The sequence below is a fragment of the Oryctolagus cuniculus genome, chromosome 13, assembly GCF_051225735.1.
Source record: "Oryctolagus cuniculus isolate XC-2025 breed Fujian yellow rabbit chromosome 13, ASM5122573v1, whole genome shotgun sequence".
In the NCBI taxonomy this organism is placed as follows: Eukaryota; Metazoa; Chordata; class Mammalia; order Lagomorpha; family Leporidae; genus Oryctolagus; species Oryctolagus cuniculus.
In genome coordinates, this window is record NC_142879.1 from 91,691,611 (window position 1) to 91,711,525 (window position 19,915).

Sequence of the window (19,915 nt, forward strand, 5' to 3'; positions counted from 1 at the left end):
TGCCGTTGGTTCACCCTCCAATCGCCACCGCGGCCAGCGCGCTGCGGCCGGCGCACCGTGCTGATCCGATGGCAGGAGCCAGGAGCCAGGTGCTTTTCCTGGTCTCCCATGGGGTGCAGGGCCCAAGCACCTGGGCCATCCTCCACTGCACTCCCTGGCCACAGCAGAGGGCTGGCCTGGAAGAGGGGCAACCGGGACAGAATCTGGCGCCCCGACCGGGACTAGAACCCGGTGTGCCGGCGCCGCTAGGCGGAGGATTAGCCTAGTGAGCTGCAGCGCCGGCCCCTGGCACATTTTTGGATACATTTTTTTTAACTTTCACTCATTCACTTGATGGTCATAGATATTCTAACTAGAGGAAAACATACAAAAACATTACAAGACACAGGGACAGGCAAGGATTATTTGGATAAGACCTCAAAAGCACAGACAACAAAAGCAAAAATAAATGAAATTATATTGAACTAAAAATATTTACTTTAGTATTACATTAAACTAAGATTATATCAAATATTACAAATATAACATTTACATATGTAACAATTATAGTAAAATGCTAAAATTGTTAAATCTACATATGATTATTGAACTCTGTACTTTTTTGTATTATTTGAAATATGTTAAAAGACAAAATGAAGTTGGAAATTAACCTTACACTATATTTCAGGTTAACTCAAAATGTATCAAATGGGGCTAGCGTGGCAGAGTTGATTAAGTCACTGCCTGGGACCCTGGCATTCTATATTGTAACATTGGAATAGAGCCCCACATGATCTGTTTTTGATTCAGTTTTCTGCTAATGTGCTTGGAAAGGCAGAAGAGTACTATGCAACTTCTTGGGCCTCTGCCATCCACATGAGAGGCCTGGATGGAGTTCTATGCTTTCTGGCATCAGCCTGAACCAACTGTAGCCTTTGCAGCCATTTGGAGAGTGAACAGCCAAAGGAAAATCTCTCTTTCTCTGCTTCTCTCTGTCACAATGCCTGTCAGATAAATAAATCTTTTTTAAAAATGAATCAAAGTCCTGAGCATATTGACACCTATCAGCAAAAAACTCCTATATAAAAATCACAGGAAAAACGTCCCTAGACATTGTATTTAGCTATGATTTTGTGGATGTAACACCAACAGCACAGTTAACCAAATACTTTGTAAAAATTAAGAGTGGGAATGTGAGAGAGAGGAGAAAGGCTTAGAGGATGGGCAGGAGGGAGGGTAGGGTAGGAGGTATCACTATGTTCCTAAATCTGTGTTTATGAAATACATGAAACTTGTATAATTTAAATAAAAAATTTTAAATTCTAATAAATAAAATTATTCATAAATAAATCAATTTAACTTTAAAGCATATGCACTGGACTTGTTCCAAATGAAAAACTTTTTGTGTCAAGAGAAACTACAAAGAGAAAGAAAACAAACCATGCAATAGGTAAACAAAAGTTTGCAAGTCACATTCCTGAGAAAGCGGAATGCAGTGAAATTCTGGCTGATGAAATAACAAATGACCTTTGCTCAACTGCAGGAAATTACTTGCTTTTTTTCATTTTTTTTGCTTGTTTGCTTGTCTGCTTATTTCATCCAAATTAAACCTGTCTTGCTAGATCTATTGATTCAAAATTTGGATAACATTTTTGGATTCTACCTTAGCTAGATCAGCCAGTTTTCTTTTATCACGAATTCTGAACATCAAAGATATTTTAGATCTCCTATCACATGACTAGAAGTCAATATTTGCTCCTGGAATTGAAATTTGACCCATGAGATGCCTTTAGATAAAGGTAGAAAACTGAAGGTCCAGCAATCTTATTTAGTCCTAGTATTTATCCTGTTTCTACAAAAAGCATAGGTAACAGGTAAAAATTTCTACTGGGGCCAATCTGAGAAATCTATGCCTTAATTTACTTATGTTTTCTGAGATCCTGCAGTAACTGTGTGGGCAGGGTCAGCTCCAGTGCCATGTGAAGGTACCGAAGTGACCTTGTCATCACCCCGCCACCCAGACACTACACTCTTGTCCTCCATGCCATTATGCTCTGGAGAAGATTTGGAACAGAACAAGCTTTTTAGTTTATACCTCATTTGAGAGTTGGGTATGAAACTTGACAGTTAAGTTACATTAGAGAATGAATAAAAGTATAAGTTGGAAAGAGGAATAAAATGTTAAGTAAGATATAAACATATTAATCATGAAGAGAGTATTTACAAATATATAAGAAATTTTACTGATTCTTTTAAGAAGACAAATTAAAAATTTCAAAAGAGCTCCTTATTGACAAACATGCATTGCTGCTCCTCCGCACGCGGAGGAGCCGCACCGGACCGGGCGCTTGTTGTTCCCTTTTTTTACAAGTCCTTTCTATAGTAAAGTAAGAATAAGTAAACAGCAAACTCCCAAAGCAAGAATGAGTAGAGAGAAATGAGAAAGAACGAAGTAACGAACTTCCCCGCGAACTCTCCAACGCACTCTCCAACCAACCCACCCCACCATGCCGTCTCTCTCCTCCTATATAGTCCTCTCCACCAATCCCAACTCGGCTGCCCACACGCCGAGCACGCCGCTCTCCTCCAATCAGGAGCAGCTCCTGCAGCTTGTCAAGTTGGTGAGAGGCAGCTGGGTAGAAGCTGTTTACTTCTCTCCCAGCGCCATATTGTGGGAGAGCAGATGCATAGAATAAATCTTAATTCCAGTAACAGTATAGTCCGAATTGCTCCCCACAGATCCCCCTTTCTTTTTATTTTTTGGCGTTGATACGCGCCTGTGTAAAGTTCAGTGTGATCTTTATGCTATTGACTCTTGTTTGTCGTGCTACTTCAGAGTTTGTTGAAAAATGTCCCGTATTCCAAAGATCTCAGGGATTGGTTATTCATTGTTTTCTTCCTCAAATGGAGTTTTCTTCTTCTAGATCTTCTGCTGGCAGGTTTATCAACCGAATTCTTCTCTCAGGGGTCCATATTGGTTGTGCCGCACCCTGTGGAAAAAAACAAACGGCGCCTCGTACTCTTCTGAGTAAGGGGAACGGGCCTTTCCATTGGTTGTCCTGTAAATCCTTCCACATTACCCACTGTATTGATTCCTTATCAGCTGATTGAGTATGCATTTCTGCAGGTGTTTTACCGTTCTTTTTCTTGTTCAAAAAATTAATTGTATAAAGAGCTAGGGCCAAGACGTCCTTGTTGGATGTGGCCATTTCCCCTATTCCCCCTTTTTGTTTAATTATTAAATTTTTTAAATATAAGTGAGCGCGTTCTACCACAGCTTGCCCCTGTGGATTGTATGGAATACCGGTAATATGGGAGATTCCGAATTCTTTCAAAAATGCAGCAAAACGCTTTGATGTATACGCTGGGCCGTTATCCGTTTTGATCACATGAGGAACTCCCCAGGCTGCAAAAGCCTGCAAGCAGTGTTGGATTACTTGTTGTACTCCTTCTTTATTCATGGCTGTGGCCATAATTACACCTGAGTATGTATCTACAGTGACGTGAACACAGCTTTGTCGCCCAAAAGAGGGGATATGTGTAACGTCCATCTGCCAGATATGTCCTGGTTTAAGGCCACGGGGATTGGCTCCCGCAGGAATCTTTGGAACTATGGTAACAACGCACTTTTCACAGGATCTAATGATATCTTCTGCTTGCTTGCGGGGAATATTAAATTTAAAACTTAAAGTGTGGGTGTTAACATGCCATTTAGAGTGATATTCTTTAGCTTGTTCCAAAGCGGTGCATGCAAGCAAGAATCTTGAATAGTGATCTGCCATCATGTTTCCTCGAGTAAGTGGGCCAGGTAAATTAGAATGAGCTCTTATGCGGCCTATGTAAATAGCATGCTCTCTTTGATTTAATAACCCCTGAATTTCACTTAGATAAGAATAGACTGAGGAGGATTTAAGAATAAGGCACTGTGTAGCGAGCATCTGAACTGCATTCACCACATATGCACTATCAGACAAAATATTCATGGGTGCGCTCTCTCTGCGTAATACTGTTGCGATAATAGCTAATTCTGCATGTTGTGGAGAAGGGGATGCTGTTAAAACAAAATATCGTTGATTGTTAAATATAGCTGCTCCTGTTCCGCCTTTAGCTCCATCCGTAAATACGGTAACTGCCCCTTGAATTGGATCCCTTCGCACCTTCTGCACCCGTTTTATTGAAACCTGTGTGCAGAAGTTAACAAATGGATGGCGAGGGTAGTGATTGTCAATCTCTATTTGTAGAATGAGAACTATGTATGCCCATTGCCAGCATTCCCTTGTAAAGGCTTCTACTGCCTCTTGAGCAAAGGGAACTACACATCGCTTTGGAGTCTTCCCCGCCATTTCTGTCGCCTTTTTTATTGCTGTTAATATTAAATCAGCCACCGCAATGCCTTGGGTGTATAGTACACGTGGTGCATGTGAATGTGGGTATACAAACAACAAGGGTCCTCCTTGCCAAATGACTGCGAAGGGATACAGCTGTTCTATAAAAATTAATATTTCTAGGGCTTGTTGTGGATCACATCTTTCCATCTGCATTGCTTTAATTTGTTTTTCAATTTTCTGTAACGCCAAGCGGGCTTCTATTGTCAATCTACGAGGGGAATCAAGCTGGGCATCTCCTTCTAAAATATTGAATAATGGCATCATATCTTCGGTAGTTAATTTACAATAGGGCCTCAACCAATTTAAATTGCCACATAATTTTTGGAAGTCATTAAGGGTCTGTAACCCATCTATTGCAATTTCAAATTCTAATGGGGTTACCTTTTCAGAAGTTACTTTAAGTCCTAAGTACTGTACTACTTCCCCTTTTTGTATTTTCTCTGGCGCTACTTGTAACCCAACTTTTTCCAAATATAATAGCAGCAGCTTATATGCTTCCATTAGGTGACTTTCACTTTCAGCTGTTATTAACAAGTCATCCATGTAGTGTAAAATTTGTACCTTTGGGCACTGTTGTCGAACTGGCTCTACTGCCTGGTCAACATATAGCTGGCATATGGCAGGACTGTTGGTCATTCCTTGGGGAAGCACCTTCCATTCATATCTTTTGTCGGGACCTTGATGATTAATGGAAGGTACGGTGAAAGCAAACCTCTGAGTGTCTTGTTCATGTAGAGGTATGCTAAAAAAGCAGTCCTTCAGATCGAGTACTATTAGTGGCCAATGCTTTGGAATCATAGTAGGAACCGGGAGTCCGGGTTGCAATGCCCCCATGGGTTGCATCTGCTGATTAACAGCCCGTAAATCATGCAACAACCGGTATTTCCCTGATTTTTTCTTTATCACGAATATTGGCGTATTCCATGGGGAGGTTGATGGTTGCAAGTGGCCTGCCTCTAATTGTTGTGATACTATATCATTTACCGCAGCCAGCTTTTCCTGGGTAAGGGGCCACTGTGGTATCCACTTTGGCTTGTTGTCCAGCCATGACAATGGCAGCGGCTGCATCTCAGTGGCCCCCACGAAAAACCCGTGTCCTGTCTTTTAAAATCGCCTTTGGACTGGGCTAGGTCCCTTCTGCCTTCTCTGGAGCCTAATCCTCTCTCCTGATATCCCTTTTTATACATAATACGCCGTTCTGTAGAACTCTCCAATTGATCCTCATTTGTTAACGTCAGTCCCAATTGTTCTAAAATGTCTCTTCCCCATAATGTGATGGGGAGTGCACTAACATAAGGTTGCACATTTCCCTTGTTCCCTTCTTGATCCTGCCAATGAAGCACCTGAGCACTCCTTGATGGTGTCATGGCCGCACCTAGGCCTACTAAAGTATTATCTCCTGGCTGAAGGGCCCATGACTTCGGCCAATCATTTTCCGAAATTATACTTACATCTGCACCTGTGTCTAGCAGGCCCTGAATTGACTTTCCTCTAATGGTTAAGGTCCACAGAGGTCGATCTGCTAGAGATAGGGACAAGGCTGCAAATTTCTCCCCTTGGGGTCCATTAACATCCTGCGCTCCAATCATGATTAGTATTTGAGCCACAGGTTCTTCTGGTTTGATTTGAATAATACCCTTTGTAGATTGTATTAGCACTTTTAACTTATCAAAAGGTAATTGAATGACTCCGGTGATGACCATTAGGCCTCTCAAAGCATTTGTTTCTTTTCCTACGATTATTCCAAGTCCGTTATGCTCCGCTGAAATTGTTTCTGCCCTCACCTCTATGGCTTGTGGCCCCATTTGAGGTGTTAGTACCGAATATTCGGTGGCTCGTAACTCTGCGCGGTAAATATTTGGTTTTGGGACCGTGGCACCCACTGATTGTTTTGGCCCCGGGGTGCAGGGGCCCACATTCCGTTTTTTTGCTGTTGACCATATACACCTGATCTTCTTATGGGGCCCGGCTCATTTGGCATCCTCTGGGGATTGCCTGCGCTGTTTATTTTAAAGTAACATTCACTGACCCAATGATTTCCTCTTCTACAGCGTGGGCAAAGGCCTGGTCTTCTCGAGTTCTCTATGCCCTGCCGATCTCGGGCTGGAAATCTGGCCCTACATTCCCTCATTAGATGCCCTTCTCGACCACATCTAAAGCATATACGTCCCCTCATGTTCTGTCTAAACTGTCGGGTTACTGCTACTGCAGCATGTGATCCAGAAACTACATCATCCATGACATCCCTACAGATTTTCAAAAAGGTAGGGATGTCCTTATGCTGCCATGGTCTAAGAGCTTCCCGACATGTTTTATTGGCCTGTTCATACGCCAATCTTTTGACTAAGGGCATTGCTTCTTCCACGGTTTCGAAAATGTTTCCTGCTGCTTCCATTAATCGGTTCACGAAATCAGCGTAAGGTTCAGTAGGGCCCTGTACTATCTTAGTTAGGCTGTGTCTTACTTCTCCTTTTCTGGGTATCACCTTCCAGGCTCTTCTTGCTATCTCTCTCACCTGTAAGAGGACAGCTGTTGGTAATCGGGCCTGCTCATCGGGACTGGCAAATCGCCCTTCTCCATTTAACATTTCCTCATCCCATGCTTGATTCCCTGTTTGATAGTTCTGCTTTGAATATTCTCGCGCAAATTCTTTATAGGCAGCTAACCACAAGAGGAAGTCACCCCCGCCTAACACCGCCTTTACTAAGTTTCTCCAATCCTCAGGTATTAGGCCTTGCTGCCCGATGTTATCAAGGATTGCCTGAGTGTAACTTGCATGGGGCCCATACAATTGTACTGATTGCTGCAACTCTTTAAGTAATTTATGGTCAAGAGGCGTCCATCCCCTGTTTCCCTGTGGATCCTGAATTACAGGAAACACCTGGCCTGGTTCCTGGTACTGCTCCCAAGCAGGTTTTCTATAAACAGCTCCCCTTTGCTTGTTTTCGGTTCTTGGCCTTTCTAGCTCCTCCTGCATACCTACTCCCTCCATCACTCCTTCTTCCTCCCACTCTTCTTCAATCTCATGTGGAAAAAAGGGGCTTTTCTTTACAGGAGGAAACTTTGGTAGTACCAATGGGCGATACCGGGGTGGTGATTCATCCTTTATGGTTGAATTTGCCAGCCTTGTATGGCCAGGCATCTCTCTCGGGGGCGAGGTTCCCTCCTCAGCTTCCTTCTCCCCCCCATAAGCTTCCTGGCTCTCTAAATCCTTCTTTGATTTTCTTCTCACTTGTTCGTTACAATAGTTGCTCGCCTGGCTGCCCTGCCATAATTCTTCCTGCATTTCACTCCCCTCATTAAGCAACAACTCGATCCCTTCCGTGGGGTTCTGAAGCACCTGATCAACGAGTTGCCACAGCTTCAGCACTTCTATCGGTTCCCCAGCCTCGCGCATTTTCCGTCCCACCTGCCTCCACTGCTGTGGAAACCAGGGGGACGTCTCTACGATTGCTCTTACGAATGCATGAATTTTCCTCCCCCCTCGTTTCCCTTGCTTAGAGGAAAAGCTGCGACGAGGTGGGGAGTAGGAAGAGAGAGAGAGAGAAACCATATTTAGCCCATAGATGATCTTTAGGGAGAAACAGAGGATGGTGCCCAGGAGGAGGAAGAGGTAGCCAGTGGGCAAAGAGTAGCCAAAGAACTCCATTGTCTGTACCGTCTGTGACATGTTGGAGCAGTGAGCGTAATGGAAGACTGAGTCTCCCAGACGTTCCCAGTTAATACCTCCTTCCTAGCTTCTAATTTTCTTCCCCCGCGGCTTTTTTCCTAGGTTCTGACTAGCTTTTCACCGGCACTCTTTCCGTCCGGCCTTCCCCTAGGCTCTTTGCTAGTCTCTCTCTCCAGTAATTTCCCACTTCTTCCCGGTCTTTCCCTCCTAGGTTTCTTATCCGACCTAGGTTTCCTATCCGAGTCACGGCACCACTTGCTGCTCCTCCGCACGCGGAGGAGCCGCACCGGACCGGGCGCTTGTTGTTCCCTTTTTTTACAAGTCCTTTCTATAGTAAAGTAAGAATAAGTAAACAGCAAACTCCCAAAGCAAGAATGAGTAGAGAGAAATGAGAAAGAACGAAGTAACGAACTTCCCCGCGAACTCTCCAACGCACTCTCCAACCAACCCACCCCACCATGCCGTCTCTCTCCTCCTATATAGTCCTCTCCACCAATCCCAACTCGGCTGCCCACACGCCGAGCACGCCGCTCTCCTCCAATCAGGAGCAGCTCCTGCAGCTTGTCAAGTTGGTGAGAGGCAGCTGGGTAGAAGCTGTTTACTTCTCTCCCAGCGCCATATTGTGGGAGAGCAGATGCATAGAATAAATCTTAATTCCAGTAACAGTATAGTCCGAATTGCTCCCCACAATGCATTGCATTTATCTGCTTAAAATTCAGCCAGACTGTATTTAATGAGAGCAATTTCACCATTCCATGGGGAAGATAACTATTTTTTCTTGATCTGATAGCTGAAAAAAATATATCCTATACAGTGCACACAATTTCCATTCAGAAATGTGAATAAGAAGGAAGAAATGGTATCTTCTGTAACTGATCTATTTGTTCACTATAAACCTCAATCCTTTGTGAGCATTTGCAGAGGAGTCTACTCTCTCACAGATATTGATGAAATACCTTTTATTGGTCCCATTAGTTATTATTGGCTGTTTTCACTGAGATATTCACTATTCCCATGTATTTGGCAATATAATTCTACTGGAAGAAATGACTCTGCAATCTAAAAAATAATTTTTGTATTTCCTGCTCTGTGAGGATGCTCACTACTAGACAAAAAATTCTGCTCTTTACAACAAAAACAGACCAAAGATTATTGCTCAAGAGTACTGAAAGTTAGTGCAATTTATTTGGTCACAAATCCTGGGTGATGCTTCAGGACAGGCCATGTGTTTTCTATCTAAAAGAAATTGGCTTTGTTTTCTCTCCCAGTGATGAACCCTATTCTCTCAGGTCTGTCTAAGTAGATCATAAGCCTCAGTCTATCTGAAAGTGGCAGCTTGAAGCTGACAAAACAGCAAACATTAGGTTTCATATCACATCTCTAGCACAACAACAAAAGACGAAATGCCATTTCAAGTAACTTAGAATTTCTTTTCCATAGAAACCTTGAATACCACTAAAAACTAGGGCAATGGAAACTTTGATTTTCCTTTGCACAAATAACTAAAGTAGCAACCGCCATTCCTTCTAAATCATGGAAATTTAACCATGACTTGGGTCTGTGAAAGAGTAAATAAAAATGGAAATATATTTAATATTTGTCTCTCTCAGAAAATGGCATCAATGATATTAGCCAACAGTTTGATTAATTACTGTTCACTAATCAGGACTCTCAGTCAATTTAAATACTCAAAATCTTCAGTAACTAATAAAAGCAACAATAATCCCCTACACTTAATACTATTGTACAGTTTTCCTAATTGCTGTGACTTGGGTCTTATCCAAAATAGCATTTTTTCCCACATTTCATTCAGAGTGCAGTACCCAGAACTCAAAATATAGCATGACCAGGGCAAATGTTGGAACAAAAAAGTGGCAAGTTTGCACTGAGAGATGGTAAATTCCTTGCAAAAAGACAAGTAGTTAATGCATTATAAGTAGCAAGTACTAAATAATGTTCAATATTTTCATTGTCAGAAAGAGATACATAATTCATCATATTAATTGCAGCACTGTTCTAAATATATAGAATCAACAAATATCTTCATCATGAACAGATAGAGAAAATGTGAGATACGCACACACACACACACACACCCATACCCATACAGCCAAGGAAACACTAGTCAGCCATAACCAAGAATAAAATCCTGCCATTTGTAGCAAAATGGATGGAACTGGAGGACATAACCTTAAGTGAAATCAGGCAGATTCAGAAAGACAAATAGCATTTGTTGTTCTTCATGTGTGAGAATTATATAAGTATCCTTTTCTGAACGTGGAATGTTGACTAGTAGGGTCTTTAGGGTTTGAGAGGATCGAATTTGGATGAAAAATAGGGGAAGCTGGGTGTGATTCAGTAATTTAAATAAATATATAAGGCTTAATATGAGATGCTAATTATAGGTGAATATAAAGTGGAGTATATGGAAGATCTTTGTTGTACTTCATAATTTGTATTTTATAAATTAAAAACTATTGAAAATGTGTATTTTAAAATAGAACAAATTAAATTGATTTCTTCATTAAGATGAGGTCTTAATAGTATAGACACTTCATAAACCTGTTACTAACACTAAAGGCTAATACCTACAGCAAAGTGAAGTAAAGCAAAATTGCTCAAGTGGAGAATATCAAACTTAAAATCTTCTATACATTCAATATGGAATCAATAAAATGAAAAGACAACCAATATAATGGTAGAAAATATTTGCACATCACAGGAAAAGAGGTCAATTTCAAGAATATAAAAATATTTTTATAACTCAAGAAAATACCAAAAACACACAAATGATCAAATGAAATGGAGACAAAGAGCTAAATACACATTTGCTGAAGATGACATTCAAATGATCAATAGCATATGAAGAAACACTCAACATCACTAATCATTTGAGAAATACTAATTAATAGCATATGAAGAAACACTCAACATCACTAATCATTTGAGAAATACTAAATAGCATATGAAGAAACATGCAATATCACTAATCATTTGAGAAATACTAATTAATAGCATATGAAGAAACATGCAATATCACTAATCATTTGAGAAATACTAACCCAAACAATGAGATATTACATCAAGCTCAGCAGATCCACTAAGATTTTGAGGTTACTACTCTCTCTAATTTGTTGAGTTTTTATGGAAAAATAATGTTGAGTTTGGTTAAATACGTTTTCCACATCTGTTGAGATGATCATGTCACTTTTGTCTCCTTCCTGTTAATGTGGCATATCACACTGTCTGCTGTGCTTTATGTTGAACTATACTTTTATTCCAGGGAAATATCCTACTTTATCACAATAAAGATTCTATTTAATTACTGGTAAATTTTGCTTGTCAGTCTAAGGAGTTGATTTTCAAAGAGATTGCTTCAGTCCCTAATTTTTCTGCATTCCTCATCTTTGAGCTGCTGGTGGGGAACACCTGGACTCCTAGTCATTTTACAAATATTCTTCATATTCCAGAATATATGCTGTGAATTTTCTTGTTCTCCAATATCTGAAGAGAAACAATGCTTAGTAAATATGTGCTGATACTTCCCTAAAGGCTGACAACCCTGAAATGTCAACAAAATGGCTCTAAATGTCTAGGCAAATCAGTTTTTGTCCTAATGAGTCAGAAGGAAACAACCCAAACACGAAATACAGTCAGTGCTAGGTAAGGATCTTTAGAAAACACAACAATCTCTTGTTTTGCAGAAAGTGACAGAAATTTTGTGTCTGTTTCCTGCCCTGTGGACACGGTTGTAACTGAGTGTGAATTGCTAAATAGCATGGATTACAAGAGAGGTGTCCAATCACTGGCATCTGGGATACCTCCTGCATCATGAACCTCACATAGGGACTTTCAGTAGATGTCATGACAAAGGCCTCCATGTTAAAATTCATCAGAAAATGCATGCATTGTTTACCTAGGAACACTAAAATTCAAAAGGTGCACCATCTGAGCTCAATGACTTCATGTCTAGGGTGCTAAAGAGGTGATTTCTATGAAGCTGCAATTAGGTGAAAGTTAATTTACTTACTGGTTATAGAATCTGCCTTTTTTCATGAATACACTTTTATAATAATTTTTTATTAATTATAATTGCTGAATTATGCAAATGGTATTCACTTGCCTAGAACTTAGACAAAACACAAAATTTCAACAATGAAACATCTCCCTCTCCCTTAGTTACATCTATCAGCTTAGGTAAGAAATATTCCATCCTCTTTTAGTTCAAATTCTCTAAGAAAATGGAAACTGATCCTTCCAAGTTTAGAACATAAACCCATGTAGCTTTTTGTCAACAATAAAAGCTTAAAGGTGTAAAAATTTTTGGTAGCAAGTTCACATCACTTTCACTAATTCATTAATTCTGTGTTCACTGTGCAGCATATACAACACTGTACTAATTTCACAAATAGAAGGAATGACATTTGCAAGACAGCATCCCATTGAGAGATCTTTATACTTTCATAAAAGCATAAGAAATAAACAGATAAAAATGATAATTTATTACAATACTTACCAGATAAGAATTATTAATTATCACTCCTTCTGTCCCTTTTAATATGTTTATACTTTGATCTTTATTTTACTCTACACTATTAAAATATTAGCAATGACAACAATATATCTACATTTTTGAGTACTTACAATTTCACACTGTACTAATCTGTTACACATTACCATATTAATTTCTTATCAATTAAAATCCTAACTGGCTTTAACATGCACATATATATAACATATATATATATACACATATATGTATACACACACACACACACACACACACACATATGGTTACTCTCATTTATAACACATGTACTTTCTTGGATTCTGTAACCTGAAAGCATTAAAGAAGAATAAAGCTTTAACTTGTTGTAAGGTCTCTCCAACAAAGGGATTTGGTATCTATACTCTCCTTTGTTTTTAAAGACATTTTCACCCTCTGAATTGAGATTTCAATATTTTATAAAAAAAAAGGCAGAGAAATTTTCAAGTATTCTTGACCAAGATTCTTGAATTTCATAAAGGCCATGCTTTTTCCCATGAGAAAGGATGAAACAGAAATCAAGCAAACCCATTGAAATGAGAAACAAAAGTATGATCTATTATTTTAAGAGACTTGTTTTTTGCTTTCATTTTTTAATGTTTATTTATTTGAAAGGCAGAGTTACAGAGAGAGAGAGGGAGAGACAATGTGAGAGAGATCATCTATTCTCTGGGTCTCTCCCTAGAAGACCACAGCAATAGGGCCTGGGCCATGCTAAAACCAGGAGCCAAGAAGTCCATCCAAGTCTCCCACTGGGGTGGCAAGGATCCAAGTATTTGCACCATATTCTAGTGCTTTTCCAGGTGCATTACATTAGTAGGAATCTAGATTGGAAACAGAGCAGTCAGGATTCAAATTGGTGGTCATATGGGATTCTGGCATCTCAGGTGGCAGCTTAATCTTCTGCACTACAACCCCTGCTTCTTATTTATTTATTTTAAAGGCAGTATTACAGAGAGAGAGAGAGAGAGAGAGAGAGAGAGAGACCATCCATCCGCTGACTCACTCCCCAAATGGTTTCAGTGGCCAGGGCTGGGCCAGGTCAAAGCCAAGAACCTGGAACACCATCTTGATTCTGTTGCAGATAGTGAGTGTCCAAGCATTCACGCCATCTTCTGCTGCTTTCCCAGGTTTGTTAACAGCTGGTGGCTTAGCCTGCTGTGCCACAGCATCAGCCTCATATACAGTATTCCTGAAGAAATTATTATTTAAAAATTTTCCAATGTATAATTCCTCCATCCTCCTAAGAAAAATCTTAATTGAATGGCCTGTGAAAAGGAGTGTCATGCTGACCTCAGCAGTGAAATAGTTTTGATCACACATTTTTGAACTTCAGAGGCATTAGCAAATGAGTAAATTTACTGGCAATACCAATTGAAGTCTTTTGAAGGACATATCCAAGAATTGTCTGAACAACTGTAGTTGATGGAAAGTAGAACAGAGCTGTAGACTTTAGAGAATTTAACTGAAGACTAACATCTGAGCCAATTTTGTTGTTTTTTTCTCACCTAATAGACAGATACTTTTTTCTAAAGTTTGGAAACTGGTGGCCCCAGGTGAAAAATACCACCCTCCTTCTGAGTTTCTTTGGACTTGAGCTATCCATAAAGTATAGTCTCCTCTTATGTGTGGTATATACATTATCCCAAGACTTCAAGTAGATGTTTGATTCCATGGATATTATTCAATCCTGTATATGTTTTTTTCTTCCTTATACGTACTGTGTTAGTCAGATCTTCATTACTTTAAATAAAATACCTGATAAGTTACTTTGAAGGAAGAAGGTTTATTTTGTCATAGAGTTTCAGGTTCATATTGAGTAAGTGGGCCTATTTGTCAGCATCTGATGGTAGAACGCATGTGGAGAGAGGATCACATGGCACACCAGGAAGCAGAGTGACAAGAACTATGGTCTTCCCCATCTGCACGTGTCTCTATCTATAAATCATTATTCAATTATGGAGCCACATTCTAGCAATCTAATCCAATTCAATCTCTTCCCAAAGAATCCACCTGAAGATCCCATGATTGAATTAAGCCTCCACTTTAATGTAACTGATATTAGATTAGCATTAATTTAGCAGTCATTGAGATAAGATTTCAGGGTTTTAAATTTGGAGTGAGTCTGGGTATCCAAAACCATAACATACATATTCATGGTATAGTTCAGTTCATAATTTAGTGAAAAACAGCATGAAGATTTCTTTAAACATGAGAAATAGAACTTCCTTATAATCCAGCAATCCCTCTACTATGACTCATTGTCTAACTCTGCCTGTCAAAAAATACAGCAAAAGCAGTGTTAAGAGAAAAGTTTATAGCAATAGGTGCCTACATTAAGAAATTGGAAAGGCACCAAATAAATGAGCTTTCAATGCATCTTAAGGATCTAGAAAAAACTGCAGCAAACCAGACCCAAAACTAGCAGGAGAAGGTAAATAATTAAAATCAGAGAAGAAATCAACAGAATTGAATCCAAAAAAACATTACAAAAAATCAGCCAAGCGAGGAGCTGGTTTTTTGAAAAAATAAACAAAACTGACACCCCAAGGCCCAACTAACCAAAAAAAGAAGAGAAAAGACCCAAATCAATAAAATCAGAGAAGAAGAAGTGAATGTAACAACAGACACCACAGAAATAAAAAGAATCATCAGAAAATACTACAAAGAGTTGTATGCCAGCAAATAGGGAAATCTTTCAGAAATGGAAGATTCCTAGACACATGCAACCTACCTAAATTGAACCATGAAGACATAGAAAACCTAAGCAGACACATAACTGAGACAGAAATTCAAACAGTAATAAAGTCCCTCCCAACAAGGAAAAGCCCAGGGCCAGATGGATTCACTGCTGAATTCTACCAGACATTTAAAGAACTAACTCCAATTCTTCTCAAACTGTTCAGAACAATCGAAAAAGAGGGAATCCTCCCCAATTCTTTCTATGAAGCCAGCATCACCTTAATCCCTAAGCCTGAAAAAGATGCAGCATTGAAAGAAAATTACAGACCAATATCCCTGATGAACATAGACACAAAAATCCTTGATAAAATTCTGGACAATAGGATGCAACAACACATCAGAAAGATCATCCATCCAGACCAAGTGGGATTTATCCCTGGTATGCAGGGATGGTTCAGTGTGCACAAATCAATAATGTGATACACCACATTAACAAACTCCTGAAGAAAAACCATATGATTATCTCAATAGATGCAGAGAAAACACTCGATAAAATACAACACCCTTTCATGATGAAAACTCTAAGAAAACTGGGTTATAGAAGGAACATTCATCAATACAATCAAAGCAATTTATGAAAAACCCACTATTCCTATTGAATGGGGAAAAGTTGGAAGCATTTCCACTGAGATCTGGTACCAGACAGGGATGCCCACTCTCACCACTGCTATTCAATATAGTTCTGGAAGTTTTATCCAGAGCTATTAGGCAAGAGAAATAAATTAAAGGGATACAAATTTGGAAGGAAGAAGACAAACTATCCCTCTTGGCAGATGATATGATTCTTTATTTAAGGGATCCAAAGAACTCTACTAAGAGACTATTGGAACTCGGCTGGCGCCGCGGCTCACTAGGCTCATCCTCTGCCTAGCGGCGCCGGCACACCGGGTTCTAGTCCCGGTCGGGGCGCTGGATTCTGTCCTGGTTGCCCCTCTTCCAGGCCAGCCCTCTGCTGTGGCCAGGGAGTGCAGTGGAGGATGGCCCAAGTGCTTGGGCCCTGCACCCCATGGGAGACCAGGAAAAGCACCTGGCTCCTGGCTCCTGCCATCGGATCAGCGCGGTGTGCCGGCCGCAGCGCGCTGGCCGCGGTGGCGATTGGAGGGTGAACCAACGGCAAAGGAAGACCTTTCTCTCTGTCTCTCTCTCTCACTGTCCACTCTGCCTGTCAAAAAAAAAAATAAAATAAATAAAAAAAGAGACTATTGGAACTCATAGAGGAGTTTGGAAAAGTAGCAGGATATAAAATCAATGCACAGAAATCAACAGCCTTTGTATACACAGTCAATGCCACGGCTGAGAAAGAACTTCTATGATCAATCCCATTCACAATAGCCACAAAAACAATCAAATATCTTGGAATAACTTAACCAAGGATGTAAAAGATCTCTACGATGAAAATTGCAAAATCTTAAAGAAAGAAATAGAAGAGAATACCAAAGAATGGAAAATCTTCCATGTTCATGGATTGGAAGAATCAATATCATCAAAATGCCCATTCTCCCAAAAGCAATTTATAGATTCAATGCGATACCAATCAAAATACCAAAGTCATTCTTCTCAGATCTGCAAAATATGATGCTGAAATTCATATGGAGAACAGGAAACCTTGGAATAGCTCAAGCAATCTTGTACAACAAAAACAAAGCTGGAGGCATCACAATACCAGATTTCAGGACATACTACAGGGCAGTTATAATCAAAACAGTGTGATACTGGTACAGAAACAGATGGCAAGACCAATGGAACAGAATAGAAACACCAGAAATTAATCCAAACATCTACAACCAACTTATATTTGATCAAGGATCTAAAACCAATTCCTGGAGTAAGGTCAGTCTATTCAACAAATGGTGCTGGGAAAACTGGATTTCCACATGCATAAGCATGAAGGAAGACCCCTACTTTTCACCTTACACAATGTCGCTCCCCCTCTTCGTGGAGGAACCACACAGGACCCTGCGCTGTTCTTTTGTCTGCTCGGCCCTCCCCGGGTTTGCTGCTGGTTCTTCCCGGGTTGGCTACTGACCCTTCCACCTCCGTGGAAGGGCGGTTCCCCCTGGCCACTTTCCCCACTTCCGCAGGGGAGCAGCACACCGCCGGCTGGCTCTCTCGGGGGCTGCACAGGTGTTCCTTCAGATAGATGTTCCTGGTGCATGTTGTCTCTCTCCTCCTTTATAGTCCTCTTCCACCAATCCCAACTCTGCTACCCACACGCCGAGTACGCTGCTCTCCTCCAATCAGGAGCAGGTCCCACAGTTTATTGGTTGAACTGGAGTCAGCTGTGTAGAAGCTGTTTCCCTTCTCAGCGCCATATTGTGGGAAAGCAGATGCATAGAATAAGTCTTAATTCCAGTAACTTAGTCTAGTCCGAGTTGCTCCCAGTTGCTCCCCACACACAAAAATTCACTCAACATGGATTAAAGACCTAAATCTATGGCCTGACACCATCAAATTATTAGAGAACATTGGTGAAACCCTACAAGATACAGGTACCGTCAAAGACTTCTTGGAAAGGACCCTGGAAGCATAGGCAATCAAAGCCAAAATTAGCAATTGGGATCGCATCAAATTGAGAACTTAAAAAATATTAAATATATCATGTAAGTCAGAAAACAAGTTATTGGCTTGTGCTATTGATTCAGTGTGTTCTCTAAAAAGCATGGTGCATCACTTAAGTCTCTGCTCAGTACACTCACATCCCAAATGCAGTGCCTATATTCAAAATCTGGCTCTGCTTCTGATTCCAAGTTGTTGCAGATGCAGATCCTGGAAGGCAACTACTTATGGATCAAATACTTGGGTCCCTCTCATGTGAGTGATCTTCATTGAGTTCCTGCCCCTTTGCTCCAGCTGAATTCTATCTGCAGCTACTGGGGACATTTGGAGAATGAACTAGTAGATGGCAACTCAGCCTTTCTTTCTGTTCTTCTCTTCCTGCCTTTTGAATAAATAAATAAATAAGTAAAAGCTGGTGATCATATTAGATGGGCTACACTAACTCTTAACATTAACTTGGCACATTATCAACTTTCCTTGATCAGTTTGAGTTATGATAGCCAATTCTTATTTTATTCAGGGTCGGGTATTGTGGCATGCAGGTTAAGCTGCCAGTTTGGAAGCCAGGATCATATTTTGCAGTGTCAGTTCAAGTCCAGACTACCTGCTTCCACTCCAAATTCCCAATAATGTATCTAGGCAGCAATAAATAATGGCCCAAGTATTAGTTTCTGCTGCTCACGTGGGAGACATTGATGGAGTTCCTGTGTCATGGCTTCAGCTTTGCTCAAACCTAGCTGTTATGATCATTTTAGGAGTGAACCCGAGGAGGGAAGATCCCTTCTTGTTCTTTCTCCCTTTCAAATAAATAATCTTTAAAATATATTTATGAATCTACCAAAGGAAGTGAAATCAGCATATGAAAGGGTTATCCATACCCCTATATTTATTGCAGCTTAATTTACAATAGCTAAAATATGGAATCAACCCAGATGTCTGCCAACTGAAGACTGGATAAGGCAATTATGGAATATGTATATACCTTGGAATACTACCTAACAGTAAAAAAAAAAAAAAGAAAAAGAAAAAGAAAAAGAAATCCTGTCATTCACATCAAAATGGATTCAACTGGGAAACATTATACTTAGTGAAATAAGCCAGTACCAAAAAGAAAAATACCATATATTCTCCCTGATCTGTGGTAACTAATACAATACCTAAAATGTAATCTATAGAAGTGAAATTGACACTTTGATGATTTTGAACAGCACTGTTTCAACTGTTGAGAAACAGTTTTTTTCCCATACTCTTTTTGAGCACTTTACTTAGTGTAGAGTTAAATTTGTGAGTGTACAGTTAATTGAAAATACATCTTTATAAAAATAAGACTGGAAATAGGAGAGATAGGAGGAAGAAGCATAAGAGTGTGGGCAGGAGGGAGTGAAAGGTGGGAAGAATCACTATGTTCCTAAATTTGTATATATGAAATGCATGAAGTGTATATACCTTACATAAAAGATTCCTAAGTAAAAATAAAATAAAATAAATTTGTGTTCTGACATCCAGCCACTGTCTTAGAGAAAGTCTGCCTAGTTAGGAAAATGAGAAATCTTCTGGTGGTAGAAACTATTCTCACAATGTGTAAATTACCAATATCATAGTTTCAGGTGACTGTGATAAGTCTTTTTCATTATTATGCTCTTGCATAGTCCAATTTAGAAGATAATATCTCACATCTGGTGACCCCTGTCTTCTAGCTTGTTCTGAATTCCCAGAGCTGTGTAGGCAATCATGGGCATGAATATCAGGTGGACCTGAATAGACCAAGCTGTGCTAACAATGGATGTTTCAATGGAATCCAAAACTGGTGACCAGATGGAACACTGAAGGGCTTGATTCTAATCTTTGGGATCATAGGTTCTTCTACTTATGCTTTCAAAGAATGATAAAAGTTGAATTAAGCCCAGTGCAATTGATTTCAGGAAAATCAAAAGCCATGCTGACATCCTACTGACCTGAATTTGTAGAAAGGAATTCAGAAACACAATATAGAGATGATACTGTAAAATTGGTCCTAGTAAATCAGTACTTGAT

General features: G+C 40.0%; 1 protein-coding gene across 1 annotated transcript; it reads right to left on the reverse strand.

Moving 5' to 3' along the window:
* Window positions 1–1,902: 1,902 nt before the first annotated feature.
* Window positions 1,903–8,713, reverse strand: LOC149122747 (uncharacterized). Its single transcript, XM_089311264.1, has 3 exons — window positions 8,450–8,713; window positions 6,188–7,785; window positions 1,903–2,098 (listed from the first exon to the last, which is right to left on the reverse strand). The coding sequence occupies exons 1-3, from the start codon at window positions 8,495–8,497 to the stop codon at window positions 1,903–1,905; spliced, it is 1,842 nt and encodes a 613-aa protein (XP_089167390.1). The 5' UTR covers window positions 8,498–8,713.
* Between the last annotated feature and the right edge of the window lie 11,202 nt (window positions 8,714–19,915).

What these genes read in the sequence shown, in the direction of transcription:
- LOC149122747 (XM_089311264.1), bottom strand. Translation starts at nt 8,497, where the DNA reads ATGGTGGGGTGGGTTGGTTGGAGAGTGCGTTGGAGAGTTCGCGGGGAA. An exon ending in GTTGGAGAGTTCGCGGGGAA is followed by an intron (nt 7,786 to 8,449) that starts GTTCGTTACTTC and finishes TTTCCACAGCAG; the next exon opens with TGGAGGCAGGTGGGACGGAA. An exon ending in TACGAGCCACCGAATATTCG is followed by an intron (nt 2,099 to 6,187) that starts GTACTAACACCT and finishes TTAACTGTCAAG; the next exon opens with TTTCATACCCAACTCTCAAA.